We start from the raw sequence: 18,379 nt of genomic DNA on the forward strand, positions 1-18,379 counted from the left end.
GATGATGGCAAGGGAACAAAATTATGACAAACCTCTGTGAAAACCAAGTCCATGACGGAGCTCTATGCAGGTTCTCCAACACTGAGACATGGATGCCGGGGATAGCTGAGGGCTCAACAGCCAGTTTAATAAAAACACCCCATTAGTCAAAAACACCAAGTTAAAACCAACGCATCTTGTAGAGTGTCCATGAGTGGGAGAGAGCAGCCATGGCTCTCACTCTTTCTTCTCCCTGGTGTGTATTCATGGGGTGCGGATGAGGTTTCAACTTTTACCAAGTCAATTAGAATAACTTGGAACAGCTCCCATCACAATCACTCTGCTATACTAATCTTTCCCTTCAAGAATCAATACAATATGCCATTATTATCCTTCCCGATCATCAAGGATAGTTTCCACAGGTACACTTAGTCAAAATACAAACAGCTCACTTAGAGTCATACAGTTGAATACTTAATAATTTGATGTGACATTGTGACCGATACAGGTAATATCTTTGTCCACTCGCCATGTGTGGTATGGAAAGAAAATCATTCTTTTTGTTACTTTTGTACTTGCAGTTTTGCTTTTCTCATCATCTCTTCCTTCTCTGTTTCTCTCTCTTCTCTCTCCCCTTCTCTCTCTCTCCACATACACGAACACAAACAGACACAGCTGTCAGAGTGGCCTATTACTCAGGGCTAGTGAAAGCCTGCAGATGGGGACTGTTAAACGCCACTGCCACAGTGCATCAGTGCCTTGGAAACACGGAGCACCTGCTGTTATCACAGGTGATGACTGACCATTTACACACACACACACACATACACACACTCACACAAAGCAGCATACATAGAAACTCCACACCTATCTTGCATGTACAAGAAAATACATATAACTGTGTGCACACCTATGCACATCTGCATGACATGCATGCAGAGGTGCACACACATGTTATACACAAATATTATATGTGTATGCAGAGACATATAAACAGCTCTGCTACAACCACAAGCACATAGTGACATTGCCCTGGCACCTATGCTGAGTGACTCATAATTTAAATGCATCTGCCCATGGGCGCGGTAAAGTTAACTTTTTTCTTTTTTTTTTACATTTTCTCTATGGTTATATGCATTCATGTCTGATTTTTACATTTTGGCTATATCTAGATGAATTCTGAACACATGCTATGAGACAAATATAGAGAGATAATTGACGATGCAGTGAGAGTAAGTGTGAGGAGTTTTGGAGCGCCTCAGGAAAACAGCCCAGGGTGGTTAGCATCATTTGCAATTAATATTAGCTTGCTTGTTTGCCTAATGAAAAGAAAAAATCCACATATCTAGTGTTCACTCCATTTCCTCAGTTGAATCAGCCTGGTTCAAATGGTGCAGTTAGGTTGTTTTTAGCATAGCCTACCAGTTTTGGTGGTGACGGTCATGGAGTGCCCTTCTCCTCTGGCCATGTTCTGAACACATGTCGTCTGTACGGATTCTAACAGAGGCTAAATGTTGACAAGCTGCTTTCTTCCCTCTCAACACAGCCTTGCAGCAGAACAAAAGGATGATTTATTCATTCAGCCACAGGCGTAGTCTCTGTCCTAATCAAATTTTCAGACGTATGATTTTAATTAATGGCGCCTTCAATGTTATCTCCCTGTTTAAATATTCAATGCAATGTGCCAGGCCCCCCTCTGAAGCATCAAAGCATAAGACACTTGTTTTTCCCTTCTTTCTTTCATTCTGTGCTGCCATTTCCCCTCTGCACTCTTGCTTTTCTTTCTTTGCAACCCTAATCTCTCAGCGCAACCCAATAGATCAGTGCGCTAACAAATGACATCCGAAGAGAAAGGAAATCTCTCCCGTCTGATAGAAAGCAGTTGAAATTTCACACTCTGGCTGTTATCAGACACTACACTTCAACCAAGAGGAAGAAAAAAGGAAAATAAATCAAAAGCTGAACTGAATATTTTCACGTCTTCTGAGGCATTGCGTGACAGAAAATCAAGTTAGAGCCATTTCAAGACTTTTAAATGTGTGATGTTGTATTGCAAAACACATTTGTCGCAATGCTATCCAAACCCAACTGATTTGACACCTTGTAATTCAATTTTCAAGTTAGGGGACGTCTAGTTTTTCTGTTTTCACAGCTGTGTCCACTGGTGTCACTGTCTTCTATGCTGTTACATATTCTACGGTGGTTTTTCAGCGGTATGGGAACATCCCAGTTCAGCACTGAATATATGTGATTTTGAGGCATGCACGTAAATGTAGACATTTTGTTGTAACTAAGTGCATATGCTTTGTTGCAATAAATACTGCAAGTGACTTGGGTGGCTGGACACAACTGTATGGCTTTTAATCTCTTTTTTTTTGCATCACAAATTCAATTATCACCTCATAGAATATAAATTTTAGAATAGAATTGCGAATCAATTAAATTAAACTTTAAATGGTTCAAAATGCCAGTTGTTATCAGAAAATCATTTGTAACTATTTAAAATGTCAGTTGTTATTAGTTTAATTGATATCAGAAATTCAATTTTGATAGAGAATTACATTCCAACTGTTGATATCAGAAAATATTTTCTGATATCAATGACAAAGATGATATCAACAATTCAATTTCTGATATCAGCAAATAGTATTTTGTTTTTTGTCCCCCTCCCCCTTTTTCTCCCCAGTTGTACTTGGACAATTACCCCCCTCTTCCCAGCCATCCCAGTCTCTGCTCCATCCTCTCTGCCGATGCGGGGAGGGCTGCAGACTGCCACGTCTCCTCCAATACATGTGGAGTCGTCTGCTTTCTTTTCACCTGACAATGAGGAGTTTCACCAGGGGGACGTTGCACGTGGGAAAATCACGCTATATCCCCCAGTCCCCTCCCCCCGACTGGCCAGAGGAGGCGTTAGTGCAGCGACCAAGACACCTACCCACATCTGGTTTCCCACCCACGGACATGGCCAATTGTGTCCGTAGGGATGCCCGACCAAGCCAGAGGTAACATGGGGAATTAAAACCGGGCGATCCCTGTGTTGGTAGGCAACGGAATAGACCACTACGCTACCCGGACGCCCAGCAAATAGTATTTTGACTTGATAAATTTGAATATTTGATTAGATTACATTACATGACATTACATTGTTTTTACTAGCCACGCGACCAAGGCCAGTGGAATTTGTTTTCGGTACAGCATGTTAAACTCTGCAGCACAATACAGCCATGGACAACAGCAGACACTCCACATATTATGATGAACAATACAGTTACACAATAGCAGAAACAAACATTACACACAACAATTAGGTGAATGGGTAGTATGCATGGCAGTGGTATGTGAGGAGGGGACTACAGGGAGAAATTCAGAGTCCTGATAGCGGGGGGGGGGGGCTGTTTGTTTGGTATCAACAAGTGGTATTTTGACTAACTGACATTACATTACAGATATCAACAGTTGAATTTCTGATTTCAACATCTGCCTTTTTAACTAGTTACATTTTAATTTATGAAATAAAAAAATGCACTTCCACAAGTTGAAATAGAATGACTTTTGTAACTGTTAAGGGCGACATGGCTCAGAAGGTAGAGCGGTTCGTCTAGTAATTACGAGATGATGAAGATTTTGCTTCCTGAACACTTTTAGGTGCATTTTATGGATTTCGGGCTGTTGATCATGAAAATCAACTTAACATTTTCCTATCACATAACGTTTTGTCGATATAGCCTATTTTTATGATTTCCTGCCATATTCTAAGTCTTCTAGTATGTTGTCCACAAAGCAAGCTGTTTTGGTCAGCCCAAGCATGCCTGGGCATGCACTCAGTGTAAGTACTATGTAAATGTTATCTTAGGCATGCTTGGGCATGTTTAGTCAGGTTAGATGCTGGCAGACAGGCTATCAAAGCGGCTCACATTTACAGATGCTGTTTGGACACATGTTGATGCACATGTTCTTCAGGCAGTAACATAGTGAGTATACTTAACAATAGGATTTATTGTCTTCAGGAAGATTTAATACAGCAGAAATATTCTATCAATGTTGCAACAGCTGTGATACATTGTTACATCTTTGGCGAGTATACGCTTAAGGTTCAAAGAAGCACCATGACTGCACTCATTAAGAAAGCCTGTGAGGTCTACTTTAGATGTAAAATTGGTGACCAAGAGAAACCCTGGGCTCCTCACATTTGTTGTGCAACATGCACAGTCAATCTGAGCGCCTGGCTAAGAAATACTCAGAAGTCAATGCCATTTCCAGTCCCAATGATATGGCAAGAACAGAAGGCTCATGTGATGGACTGTTACTTCTATCTGACCAATGTATTTGGCTTCTCTACTAAAAATAAGAAATCTATTGAATACCGCAATCTGCCTTCAGCCATGAGACCAATGCCACTTGATGACTGTTCGCCAGTACCGAAGCCACCAGAGACATGGAGCCTATCTGAGACAGATGAAGATGTCACAATGCATGAACCAGATGTGGAAAATGACACTGATCCAGATGTTGAACGCTTTATGCCTGATTATCCTCATCTGATAACAAAGCCAGAATTAAATGACCTGGTCAGAGACTTATATTTGTCAAAAGATAAAGCAGAACTATTTGGTTCAAGATTGCAAGGATGGGGTTTGTTGTCACCAGATACTAAAAATTCTGTCTTTCGGAACCATCAAGAATATTTGACAAACTTCTTCAAGCAGGTTGACAACCTCTGTTTCTGCACCGACATTGATGGATTGTTCATGGCTTTGGGTTGTGTGCATGACCCACAACAATGGTGTCTTTTTATAGATTCGTCAAAGTTAAGCCTGAAAGCTGTCCTGTTACACAATGGCAATGTCCACCCTTCAGTACCCATTGGCTATGCAGTACACATGAAAGAAACCTACAATAACATGGAACTGTTGTTGAAACACATACAGTTCAACAATTATGACTGGAACATCTGTGGTGATCTAAAAGTATTGGCACTGCTACTAGGAATGTAGCTCGGATATACAAAGTACTGTTGTTCCCTTTGTGAATGGGACAGCCGTGCTAAAGAGTCACATTACATTAAAAAGAACTGGCCGTTCCGTAAGCATTTCATTTCAGGGCAGAAAAGTGTGGTGCATAAACCACTTGTCAACCCAACAAAGATATTTCTGACTCTTCATATGAAACTCGGATTGATGAAAATTTTTGTGAAAGCAATGAACAAATAAGGTGATGGATTTCACTATTTGAGACAGATGTTTCCAAGAATAACTGATGTCAAGATTAAGGAAGGCATTTTTGTTGGTCCAAAAATCAGACAGGTCATCAATGACAGGGAGTTAGAAGATCTGCTAGTGTGGCCAGAGAAAATAGCATGGAAGGCATTTAAGGATATTGTTGAGAATTTTCTTGGCAACTACAGAGCACCAAATTATATTGAGCTGCTTGACAACATGCTTAAAGCATACAAAACCATGAAATGCAACATGTCATTGAAAAATAATTTTCTGCATTCACACTTGGACTTCTTCCCTGCTGATATTGGTGCAGTCAGTGACTAAAAAAAGAGGTATCAGGGCAATTGGAATCCATCAATGCTGGCTGACTATTGTTGGAAACTGACATGAGAGGCACCAGAAGCTGAGTACAAATGAAAATCAGCTGCAAAACATTTTAAGCTCAGTTGAACTAACTCAATGTGTCAGCATTATTATACAAATAAACATGTTAAATTCAACAAAAACTATTTTAATATTTCCCCAAATTCCTATGTGATACAGCAAATCTGAAATTATTTTTTATGTTCAGCTTGACACCGTCTATCATAATCTCTAATTTTTTTTCAGGAAGCAAAACATTTGAAATAAAAGTGTTGTCCCATATAATGGGAAGGTCAGTGGTTCAATCCTCAGCGGAGAGCATGTCGAAGTGTCCTTGAGCAAGACACTGAACTCCTAACTGCTCTTGATGGGCAGCCTTGTATGGCAGCCTCCTCCATCAGTGTGTGAATGTGTGTGAAAGGGTGAATGTGAGTCATAAAGCACTTAGAGTGGTCAGCAGACTAGAAAAGTGCTATATAAATGCAGTCCATTTACCATTTAACTGTTGGTGAATACATTTCTGATATCAACGTTTTAACATGTGAAAATTGAATTTGTGATATGAAAAATTATAAACTGCTCGCAAAATAACAGAAATAGAAATGACGTAAAAGGACCAATGTACGACTACAAAAAGAGTTGTGAAACATTCTGTAGCGTGGTTGTTCCTTTGAGAAAGACACTAAAACTGAAAGGGCCTCATTGAGCTAGGGCAATCAGTTAATGAACAAATATATTAAGACCTTTTCATAATCAGTCAGCATAGTTCAAAGGTTGACACAAAGAAAAAGATGAAGAGAGGGAAAAATAAGAATAATGTAATACGAAGAGAAAAAAAAAACCAAAAAGACAAAAACAGTGAGACCAAGATAATCCACAGAACTTGTGAGCAGTTTCATGTAGGTGTAGTTTGGTCTAAGAAAATAGTTCCTAAGTGAAAGTGCTCATACCAAGGTCTGTGGATTATCTTGTGTAATCGGGTCAGCATTTCTGGAAAGAGACATTGCTGTTGAGTTTTGCAAACTTTTTTTTTTTTGCCACTTTGAGCAACACAAGCTGAGTCCTATCCAGTTCCATTGTATTCAAGAGAAGGCCAAAAACTCTACGACCGATATCACCAAAACTCAGCAACTCACACCAAACAGTCTAGAGGGATAAATAACACTACAGGTAAGAGGAAAAACATGTGCTTTTGATATTGGGATGAACGACCCCTTTAACATCAGTCACATAGTATGAAACATTTCACGTTGTCGACAGGACATTTAGGAAAATGCAAATAAGTTCCAACTATGAATGTTTTGTGTGTGTGTGTGTGTGTGTGTGTGTGTGTGTGTGTGTGTGTGTGTGTGTGTGTGTGTGTATAAAACCACTGCACCCCCATGCCGCTATAAATAAATAAATACATAAATATATGTGTGTGTGTATGTGTATATATATATGTATATATATATATGTAATATCCAGTGAGTCAAGTAAATTCTTTATGAGACAGTATAAGCCTGTTTCATGCTATAAGCAATCATCAGCTGTCAATAAAGCTACTCGGGAAAGAACATACCATTTACTTCCTCGTCATGCACATCAAGTGCACAACATCCAATGGGGAAGGGAGAGGTGTGACATTCAAAAATTCAAAAACATGCGATCACTAACGGTTCAATGGGGGGGGGGCTATTTGTCTATTGGCATGATTTATTTGTAATTACAAAATAGGTGCTTGTATCTATGTCTGCAACTGCTGGCCAATCCATTCTTGTTATTCAATGTGGACATTTCTGGTTTGCAAATGATACAGTATTTTTCAGTTTGACATACACTACCGTTCAAAAGTTTGGGATCACCCAAACAATTTCGTGTTTTCCATGAAAAGTCACACTTATTCACCACCATATGTTGTGAAATGAATAGAAAATAGAGTCAAGACATTGACAAGGTTAGAAATAATGATTTGTATTTGAAATAAGATTTTTTTTACATCAAACTTTGCTTTCGTCAAAGAATCCTCCATTTGCAGCAATTACAGCATTGCAGACCTTTGGCATTCTAGCTGTTAATTTGTTGAGGTAATCTGGAGAAATTGCACCCCACGCTTCCAGAAGCAGCTCCCACAAGTTGGATTGGTTGGATGGGCACTTCTTTGAGCAGATTGAGTTTCTGGAGCATCACATTTGTGGGGTCAATTAAACGCTCAAAATGGCCAGAAAAAGAGAACTTTCATCTGAAACTCGACAGTCTATTCTTGTTCTTAGAAATGAAGGCTATTCCATGCGAGAAATTGCTAAGAAATTGAAGATTTCCTACACCGGTGTGTACTACTCCCTTCAGAGGACAGCACAAACAGGCTCTAACAGGTACTATTTAATGAAGATGCCAGTTGGGGACCTGTGAGGCGTCTGTTTCTCAAACTAGAGACTCTAATGTACTTATCTTCTTGCTCAGTTGTGCAACGCGGCCTCCCACTTCTTTTTCTACTCTGGTTAGAGCCTGTTTGTGCTGTCCTCTGAAGGGAGTAGTACACACCGGTGTAGGAAATCTTCAATTTCTTAGCAATTTCTCGCATGGAATAGCCTTCATTTCTAAGAACAAGAATAGACTGTCGAGTTTCAGATGAAAGTTCTCTTTTTCTGGCCATTTTGAGCGTTTAATTGACCCCACAAATGTGATGCTCCAGAAACTCAATCTGCTCAAAGAAGTGCCCATCCAACCAATCCAACTTGTGGGAGCTGCTTCTGGAAGCGTGGGGTGCAATTTCTCCAGATTACCTCAACAAATTAACAGCTAGAATGCCAAAGGTCTGCAATGCTGTAATTGCTGCAAATGGAGGATTCTTTGACGAAAGCAAAGTTTGATGTAAAAAAAATCTTATTTCAAATACAAATCATTATTTCTAACCTTGTCAATGTCTTGACTCTATTTTCTATTCATTTCACAACATATGGTGGTGAATAAGTGTGACTTTTCATGGAAAACACAAAATTGTTTGGGTGATCCCAAACTTTTGAACGGTAGTGTACGTAGATTCCACATTTTACTACTGGTTGAATATGCTTTGGTCTTTGAAAGAATTTTCCAGGTGGTTGAATAATTAATGTTTCTGTCCGCCAATGGCCAAATATAACGGCTTACAGATGTTACATTATTTAAATGGTTGTTTCTAAAGCTACACATGTGCATTAAACCTCTTTTTGAATGTTCCCTCTGTTAGATCGACGTATGTCTCTACTTTGCTGTTGTCATCTCTCATCATCGTAGCTTGGTAGATAACTCCTTTCGTCTGGCATTTTCTTTCGAGGGGGCATGAGTTGTTCACATGGCAGTTGCAGTTGGGGAAGTCCGGTTCTGATGAAGATGTCGTTGATTTGTTCATGATTCTTGTGTTGTAGGACAATATTATTTGTTGAATGTTAGGCATGCAGCTGTAAATAATTGCATATCTTCCTCAGTTGATGGTCTGGGGTAAAGCACTTATCCAAAAGTAAAAAAAAAACTGCTTACCGATGTTTGTGGCCACAGTATCACTGTAGGGTGGGTTGTACCAGGTGATGTTTCGTTTTCTGCTACTTTTGTTGATTTTCTGGCAGTCAATGTTTAATGGTGGGATGTACTTGAGCTTAAAATTGTAGCCACTCTTTTGTAATGCATCTTGGTATGGGGGTGTAGCTTCACTGAAGATGGATTCATTAGATGATAATTTTGAAAGTCTCCTATTAATGCTTTCTGGGATGTTCTTAAAGATGGAGGGTGGGTGGTGGCTTTCTCTATGGACATACTGCAGCGTGGTGTTGGGCCCAATGTACGGCTTGTATAAGTAATTCCTAAGGTCCATTGAGATGTCCAGAAAGTCAATTTGTTTTTCTTTACTTCAATTGTGCAATTGAAGCAAACAAAAAATAAGTAGAGAAAATAAAAAAAAGACAATTTGTAGCATACTTGCAAGCAATGGACTAAAATGTTCAATTGAGGCTTACAAAAACCAAATTGAGGCCGTTCATGAAGCCCAACAATATACTGCAATACATCCACAAAGAAAGCAATCATCTGCCCCCTATCTTGAGAAATCTCCCAGTGAGAATAAATAAGAGACTCTCATGTGTATCATCTAGTGAAGCCATCTTTAATGAGGCACCCCCCCATACCAAGAAGCCTTACAAAAAAGTGGATATAATTTCAGGGTTAAGTACAACCCACCCTCAACTAGCGATAGCCAGCAAAAAAAAAAAAAAACGCAGCAGAAGGCAGAACATCACCTGGTATAATCTTCCATACAGTGACATACGTATATTGGAACACAATTGTTCAAGCTTTTGGATGAGTTCTTTACCCCAGACCATCAATTGAGAAAAATATTCAACAGGAACACAGTCAAAATTAGCAACAGCTGCATGCCAAATGTTCAGCAGGTTATTTCATCCCACAACAAAAGCATCATGGCCAAGGCACAGAGCCCCTCAATGCAACCAAACACCACAAACTGCAACTGCCGTGCTAAGGCATCATGTCCTCTTGAAGGAAAATTCCAGACTGAGGGACTCATCTACCAGGCATCAGTGACAAGAGAAGACAACTGCAAAATTGACACTTACATTGGACTAACAGAGGGCCTTTTTAAAATTAGGTTTAACACCCATGTGAGTAGCTTCAGGAATGAGCATGCAAGAAATGCAATGGCCTTAAGCCGCCACATTTGGTAATTAGTAGACAAGAATATTAATTATTCTATTTCATGGAAAATCCTCACGAAAAACAATGCATATTCAATTAACAGCAAAAGAGGTAACCTATGCTTGGCAGAGAAATATTTCACTATTTGCAAGCCTGATATGTCCATCTTGAACAGCAGAAATGAATTGGCCGCCAACTGTAGACACAGAAAAACATATCTGCTTTGTAATTACAAGTAAAACAATGTCTTTATTATCCCCCCATCCATTAGATGATACACGTGACATGTATCAGATGTTATATTTTTTATACTTTAAATGTCTGCCCTTCCAACTGTACCCCAAGACCACTTCACTTTATGATATATATGTAAATTACCCCATTTGATGTTATCTTGATATATTCTAAATGTATGCTATTTCAACAGTGCCCTGGCCCTTTAAATCCTTGCTTTTACAAAACAAGCTCCAGCCCCTAACCCATTGGTTGTAATGTTTTCTATCCCACCATTGGTTGCTGTGCATCATAACTACCTACCCCATTGGTTGGAATATTTCAAATGTTTTCTATCCTCTCATTGGTTGTTGTCCACTGAAAGTAGGGGCGTGACATGGGGCAACGTCCTATTTATTGACAGTGTGTTTTTCTTTGTTCTTTAATCACAGTGGCAGCTGATGAGTGCGTGACACAGGAAACAAGCTTGTACTGAAATGTATTAAAATTGTTTTTCGTACATCTATCTTATATACACACACACACAAACACACACACACACACACGTACGTATAGTTTTAATACTATCAGAGATTGTCATTTTATGTGTGACTCACAATATTGAATGCCCTAATGAGGATGAGAGAAAAGGAAAACATCAGAGAAAAGAGAAAAACTACATCCCCTCACCACTTTCTGTTTGGAGTTAGGTCTATGCAGTAGCCACTCTATGTCAAGAGTCTGTGGGTTGGACTGCCACAACTGATGGTGGCACGGTAGGGTGGCGTTGTCCCCCACAACCCTCTTCATCTCCGTCTGGGCACCCACCAACAGGAGGCTGAACAGGACTGAGAGAGGGAGAGAAATTGTCAGATGGGAGACACTTGCTAGATAGAAACTTGAGACATGAGGGTGATGCTTGACGATAGGAAGGAAAGCCATGCTGGTAAAGGAAATTGAGTGGGAAGATGCAGCAGGAGATATAACCCAGAATCACAATCAGTATCTGACAGCTGCTGAAATATGTCTTATACCCACACTGAATGTGAAATATTTTTTACAGGAAATAGATTACAATCAAGTCGGAGATTGGAGATAGGACAGCCTGACCATCACAATCTTTTCTTTAACCCTCACGCAGCTGGGGAAGTCAGCTAACAACATATTCTTATTCGGAGGAATGCAAATTAAAATACAGGAATTACACTCATTCCCAAAGTCACATTTGTGACCTGCTCTTTACTTCTGTTCAGTGTGTTTGCCCACTGAACTGCTCCACTGCAGTTGCTGGTGCAGGTGGAGTTCAGTGCCTTGCACAAGGGTATGTAAATACTTTTCAAAGAGAAAACTGTCATTCAGTTTACTCCTCCCACTCATGTTCTCCCAAATGGTGTTGTAACCTGTTTCTCCATCTCTCAGGCTATAAATACCCACCACAAAAGAGTCCACATATATTTCACTTTCTATGGGAGAGGTGCTTTTGCCACAATTTCTCAGATATTTCAAATAGATCTTAAAATTGGGCAAAAGTACAGTAAAAATCTTTTGATCTGCCAGAGGAAAGCACAGGCTATACAAACACCAGGAAACCTTCCGTAATCTGCTCTAAAAGAAACTGGGTTACATTATGAAAAAAGTAATAATAATTACATGTGGGTGTATGCACGTGTTTGCTTATGGGTGTAGAAGTGTGTGACTTGGGGCTGTGGTCAGACTGTCAGGGCCTGTGGCTCAGCAGGGAAGAAGCAGGGCTAATTTATTGGAGGATGCTATACAGCCTGGCGGGCTTGAGTGGAATTAGCTGGAGGCGTCAGGGGGATTTGTTGGAAGCTGTGGCTCTGGTCGGGAATGGTGTGTGTGTGTGTGTGTGTGTGTGTGTGTGTGTGTGTGTGTGTGTGTGTGTGTGTGTGTGTGTGTGTGTGTGTGTGTGTGTGTGTGTGTGTGCGTGCGCGCGCGTGCGTGCGTGCGTGCGTGCGCACAGTGGTAGTGATACAGTAGTTGGGTTGACGAGTAGGGGGCTGGTGGGGGTTACTGAGCGGATATTTAGCTCCCTCCACCTGGTTGAAATAAGAGCACAGCAAAATCAATGCAGAAGGCCCACAAGCTCCGTTGGGCTTACATGCTCAAATGTGACAGATATTTTTGGTGGTTGAGCATTTAGCTTAATTACCTACATTTAATTTCATTGCTGGATGGGCCAAGAGCTCCGGGGTACTCTGAGAGCTTAAAATAAAGTTATGCAGCCTGGCAGATGCTCGGTTTGAATTTTGCCTATATATGTCCAGGTTGTATAAATATTGTGACACCTCCTTTTCAATACCATGTGGCATGCTGCTGATTAGAGTTGGAAAGCTTATATGATTGCCACTCTGTAGGTGTTATAAATACACAATGTGGCTCATATACTGAGTCAAAAACTCTCTTCAAACATGGGCCTGAGCACGTCATGTCTGAGGTAGGGTGATTTAACTCAGAGTGACTTGTAAAAGAATGCCTTTCCACCCTGTGGATACAATTGCATGCTGTCAAATGTTCCACAGGAGGCCAAATACGGTCAGTGATTGCATCAGGACTGGGCGCCTGTCCACTTTTTCAATGGTCCACCCTTTTAGGAGCCAACACCCTGTCCCATAAGTGATCTTGGGGCCAATGAAAATGTCAGCTGTGTGCAGTGAAATCTATGAATCAGTGCTGATGCAGTACAGAGTCATAGTGTAGCTCGCTATAACCGCTTCAACCAATAAAGCCTGTTTCACAATCATGGCTTTGACTAGTGGTATTCAGCACTTCTTTTGAGTTTTGTTTAAGTACTATTACTGCTATGAGAGTCCTGCACAATTAAACTGGGCTCTGCACCTGCTTTGAGTTGAGGTTACCAACTTGACCTACAATGTCCCCAATCGGAGATATAACTTTAAAGTTGCTGGGCGATGATGCACCCCTTCAACAATCCCAGGGTGACAGAACAAATTGTAGAGGTCCTGCCAGTCTATTTGGACCTACGCTTTACTCAGGCCAAGTCATTAGTCAGCAACTAAAGAAGGGCCTCTTCTACTCACCAGGGATCTCTTGGACCCTGAAGGTATCCCCATTTATGACTTTTTAATGCAGAATTTGCAGAGTCATTCGTCTTGTGGACTCCCTGCCGATATTAGGTTTGATGTCAGGAGAGAGAGAGAGAGAGAGAGAGAGAGAGAGAGAGAGAGAGAGAGAGAGAGAGAGAGAGAGAGAGAGAGAGAGAGAGAGAGAGAGAGAGAGAGAGAGAGAGAGAGAGAGAGAGAGAGAGAGAGAGAGAGAGAGAGAGAGAGAGAGAGAGAGAGAGAGAGAGAGAGAGAGAGAGAGCATCGCAACATGAACGATTGTGGGTACAGTAGCATACTAAGGAAGGGACCACACTGAAGGGGTGGGAGGGGGACAGACTGTGTGATTGTGTGTATGCATGGATGAAAGTGGGATGTCAAACCCCATGATGCAAATTAAAAGTTAATGGTGGTGTAGGGGTCTACTGGGTCACCTGTACCTGCAGTTTCTCCATGGTTCTTCAAACCTACCTCAATAATTAGTGCTCCCACACTCATCATGGCCCTGGGGCTGTTGACTTGATAACAGCTCCCATGCTCCTGTCTCACCTCTACTCTATAGTCCTCACCCGCCTACTCGTCCAACGGGTGGCTGTGTTGCCAATCACGGGAAGAGTTTGCATGCAAGAAATAGGAGTGGGGGCAAATAATGAAAGTGAAGCATTTGGAAAGGAGGTTGCAATCTGTTTACAAGCAGCGAAATTGGTGCTCAGTGTCTGCCTATTTGCCTATCAACTGACTTTAAAATGTCCTTCCAGCAACAATACTGGGTCAGTTGCTCATTTTGACAATTCTCTTTGCTTCATTGTCCGACAGTATGCTGTTGTGTAACAAGTTTGATGTCTTCAATTTTTAAAATGATGGCAAATAGTATCCACATCTTTTTTTTTTGTCAGATGAAGCTGGCATACAAATCGGCAAGTGTTTTGGCTGCTGCTGATCCCATTCCCCTCTAATTTATGGAGGTTGAAATAGGCTTTTGTGCTCTAGAATGGCCGATATGGGGCTCCCAGCTTGCCTTGATGTGAGTTTGTGCATACATTTGGATTGGCCTCAGTCACCGTGTACACAGCTGGGATGGGTTGAACTGCAAGACACCATCATTTGTGTCAATATCAATGACACTACAAGGCACAACTGAATTTAACCTTGTGGCAGACTTGCAGATTTGTAGGAAAGACATGGTTAAGTTAAATGATAAGCTTCTCAACTTTGGTAATGTGACATTGGCTTTCTACTTGCAGTTCAATATTAAATCTGTACCAGGAATCTAGGAAAAAAAAAAAAAACTCAGTGATGGCCTGAAGGCCTGTCCAGGGTGTCTCCCCACCTGCCGCCCAATGACTGCTGGAAATAGGCTCCAGCATCTCAGCGACCCTGAGAACAGGATAAGCGGTTCTGATAATGGATGGATGGATGGATCTCTGGAATATCACATAAAACCAAGACATTTTGTTTGATATACATGTTTTGCCATCCAAACTTTGTACCACTTATATCACTCCTCTTTCCCTCTCTCTCTCTCTCTCTCTCTCTCTCTCTCTCTCTCTCTCTCTCTCTCTCTCTCTCTCAATTGATATGTGAATCGGTTCTGTGATGGAAAATGAAGTCTTTATTGGACAGGTTATTGCGAAGGACTGACTGTTCATATTGTGAAAAAGATGTCATGTTAAAGTATGTTTCTTGTTAAACTAAACTTGTTTTACAATTTTAAAAAAAGGAAGATTAACTCTTTTTTTGGATGTGATATAGGTAGAGTCTTTTTATACTGTCAAAAAATGTGTCATTATCACATTTTTTTTCCTGTTTAATAAAGACCTCCTCTTTGGCCTTCCTCTTCCCTGGCAGCTCCATATTCAGCAACCTTCTCCCAATATACCCAGCATCTCTCCTCCACACATGTCCAAGCCATCTCAATCTTGCCTCTCTTGCTTTGTCTCCAAACCATCCAACTTGAGCAGTCCCTCTAATATAATCATTCATAATCCTGTCCTTCTTTGTCACTCCCAATGAAAATCTTAGCATCTTAAACTCTGCCACCTTCAGCTCCACCTCCTGTCTTTTCATCAGTACCACTGTCTCCAAAGCATATAACATAGATGATCTCACAACCATCTTGTAAACCTTCCCCTTAACTCTTGCTGGTACCCGTCTGTCACAAATCACTAATGACACTCTTCTCCACCCACTCCACCCTGCCTGCACTCTGCCTACACTTTGGACAGTTGACCCCAAGTATTTAAAGTCATACACCTTCGTCACCTCTACTCCTTGCATCCTGACCATTCCACTGCCCCCCTCTCATTCACGCATAGATATTTCGTTTTTCTGCTACTGACTTTCATTCCTCTTCGCTCCAGTGCATAGCTCCCTCTCCCCAGGCTCTCCTCAACATGCACCCTACTCTTGCAACAGATCACAATGTCATCTGTAAACATCATCGTCCACGGAGACTCCTGCCTGATCTTGTCCATCAACCTGTCCATCACCGTTGCAAACAAGAAAGGGCTCAGAGCCAATCCTTGATGTAATCCCACCTCCACCTTGAACTCATCTGTCATTCCAACCGCACATCTCACCATTGTCACACTTCCCTCATACATATCCTGCACCACTCCTACATACTTCTCTGCAACTCCCGACTTCCTCAAACAATACCACACCCCCTCTCTCGGCACCCTGTCATATGCTTTCTCTAAATCTACAAAGACACAATGTAACTCCTTCTATACTTCTCAATCAATGTTCTCAAAGCAAACATTGCATCTGTGGTGCTCTTTCGTGGAATGAAACCATACTGCTGCTTGCTAATCGTCGTCACCTCTCCTCTTAACCTAGCTTCTACTACTCTTTCCCATATCTTCATGCTGTGGCTGATCAACTTTATACCTCTGTAGTTGCTACAGTTCTGCACATCGTCCTTGTTCTTGAAAATCGGTACCAGTATGCTTCTTCTCCACTCCTCAGGTATCCTCTTGCTTTCCAAGATTGTGTTAAACAATCTAGTTAAAAACCCCACTGCCATCTCTCCTAAACATAACCATGCCTCCACACGTATATGTCATCAGGACCAACTGCCTTTCCACTCTTCATCCTCTTCATAGCTTCCCTCACTTCCTCCTTGCTAATCCACTGCACTTCCTGATTCACTATCCCCACATCATCCAACCTTCTCTCATTTTCTTCATTCACCAGCCCCTCAAAGTACTCCTTCCACCTTCTCAGCACACTCTCCTTGCTTGTCAGCACATTTCCATTTCTATCCTTGATCACCCTAACTTGATGCACATCCTTCCCAGGTCGGTCCCTCTGTTTAGCCAATCGGTACAAGTCATTTTCTCCTTCCTTAGTGTCTAACCTGTCATACAACTCACCATACGCCTTTTCCTTTGCCTTTTCGCTTTACATTGCATCTCCTTGTACTCCTGTCTACTTTCTTTATCTCTCTGACTATCCCACTTCTTCTTTGCCAACCTCTTCCTCTGTATAGAGAAGGTGACTACTGTAAACTACAAGTCTCACTGACCAATCGGCTATTTTCTTGTGCTGACGATCAGACAGCGAATTCTTTTTGTAGGTTACAGTAGTGTAACCAAGCAAATCTCCGCCCGCTGCGGGATTTGATTCGGTCCGGGGGTTAAATTCCACTACAAGGTGACATCGCTGATCGCTCGACTAAAGTGGCCGACCCCCTTGCCAGTCGGCCAATGAGTCTTTTGTCGTTACAACACTATCAGTGTTGTTTCTTTTTGTAGTGGTGGGGATAAGGTACAGAGAGGGTTGCCTGAATGTGTGGCCATATGCCTGAGTCTCAATGCAGTCTGGCGCTGAACCTGTCCTGGCATTAAAATCCCCACAGAATTCCCCGATAAGCCCCTGACTGCAGCCTGCAGATCGGTGACGTGTGCAATGTGAGCGGAGTTGGGAACGTGCTCAATGTTTATACAGTAGCCGGTGTCGGTACTTTATCTACTCACCTCCTGCGACTACAGATGACATCACTACTTCACGCATTATGATTGGGTAGGTGCTAGTTCAGTTTAGGAACAGCGGGAAACAGCAGACTGACATTTGAAGCAGCTCGGGCCTTCGGCCCTCATGTGCGTTCGCTCGTCCAGGACCCCGGTCCTGAGCCTGCGGCCTCGCTCCTTAGACGCAGCTTGGGCCTTTGGCCCTTGCACCTTTATTAACCAACGCTATGTCAACGTGGATTGTAAAATACACACAGCTAAATAACTATAAAACTAGCGTTAAACTACGCTAGCTAGCAACATAATCCATGACCGCTGTTTCATGCAAGCTAATGTTCGTGCAATGGCGGGAATCGCAAAGCAGTGAACTTGAGGACGCCCACATTGCGCACGTCACAACCCACATCGAATAAGTCACCGATATTGAACACGTCACCGATATTGAACGCGTCACCGATCTGCAGGCTGCAGTCTGGGGTACTTGCATTCCCCTGAGCCTGGAAATCGCTCTCTCTCTCTGGGCGGAAGTGCGAGTGAGCGTGCTTGAGCTGTCGTGAGAGCTTGTGTGAGTGGTTTTTTTTCTAACTTTTTTTTCTGTAAATGTTGTAAATATTGCGTAGTATATAGGTTTTTTATGTGTTTTGCTATAGTTGGTGTGTACATAAAGGGGTTTAAGGAAGTTTTTATTTTTCGGACGCCGGGGTTTCGCTGGTCGGCGTCATGGCAGCGGACACGGAGTTCACCAGACTGATCAGGAAGCATGGCATTAAGATATCGCCAAGTTTCCCTTGTTCAATGGAACCATGTGGTTTGGCTGTAGCTGAAGTTGTTGGTTCCAGCAACATTAAGTCTGCGGCTAGAATGAACAGAGCTGTGGTGATTCTTCTGG

The 18,379-nt window shown here is 41.7% G+C and overlaps 1 protein-coding gene across 2 annotated transcripts in view; it reads right to left on the reverse strand.

The window, feature by feature from the left end:
- The window catches only part of clmpb (CXADR like membrane protein b), a 107,447-nt gene that overhangs the window by 21,063 nt on the left and 68,005 nt on the right, over window positions 1-18,379 (reverse strand). For both annotated transcript variants that reach the window (XM_056283830.1, XM_056283831.1), the window contains exon 2: window positions 11,130-11,287. In XM_056283830.1, the coding sequence (XP_056139805.1) occupies window positions 11,130-11,287 (158 nt within the window). The remainder of the gene's footprint in view (window positions 1-11,129; window positions 11,288-18,379) is intronic.

This window comes from Lampris incognitus, chromosome 7 (genome assembly GCF_029633865.1).
Source record: "Lampris incognitus isolate fLamInc1 chromosome 7, fLamInc1.hap2, whole genome shotgun sequence".
In the NCBI taxonomy this organism is placed as follows: Eukaryota; Metazoa; Chordata; class Actinopteri; order Lampriformes; family Lampridae; genus Lampris; species Lampris incognitus.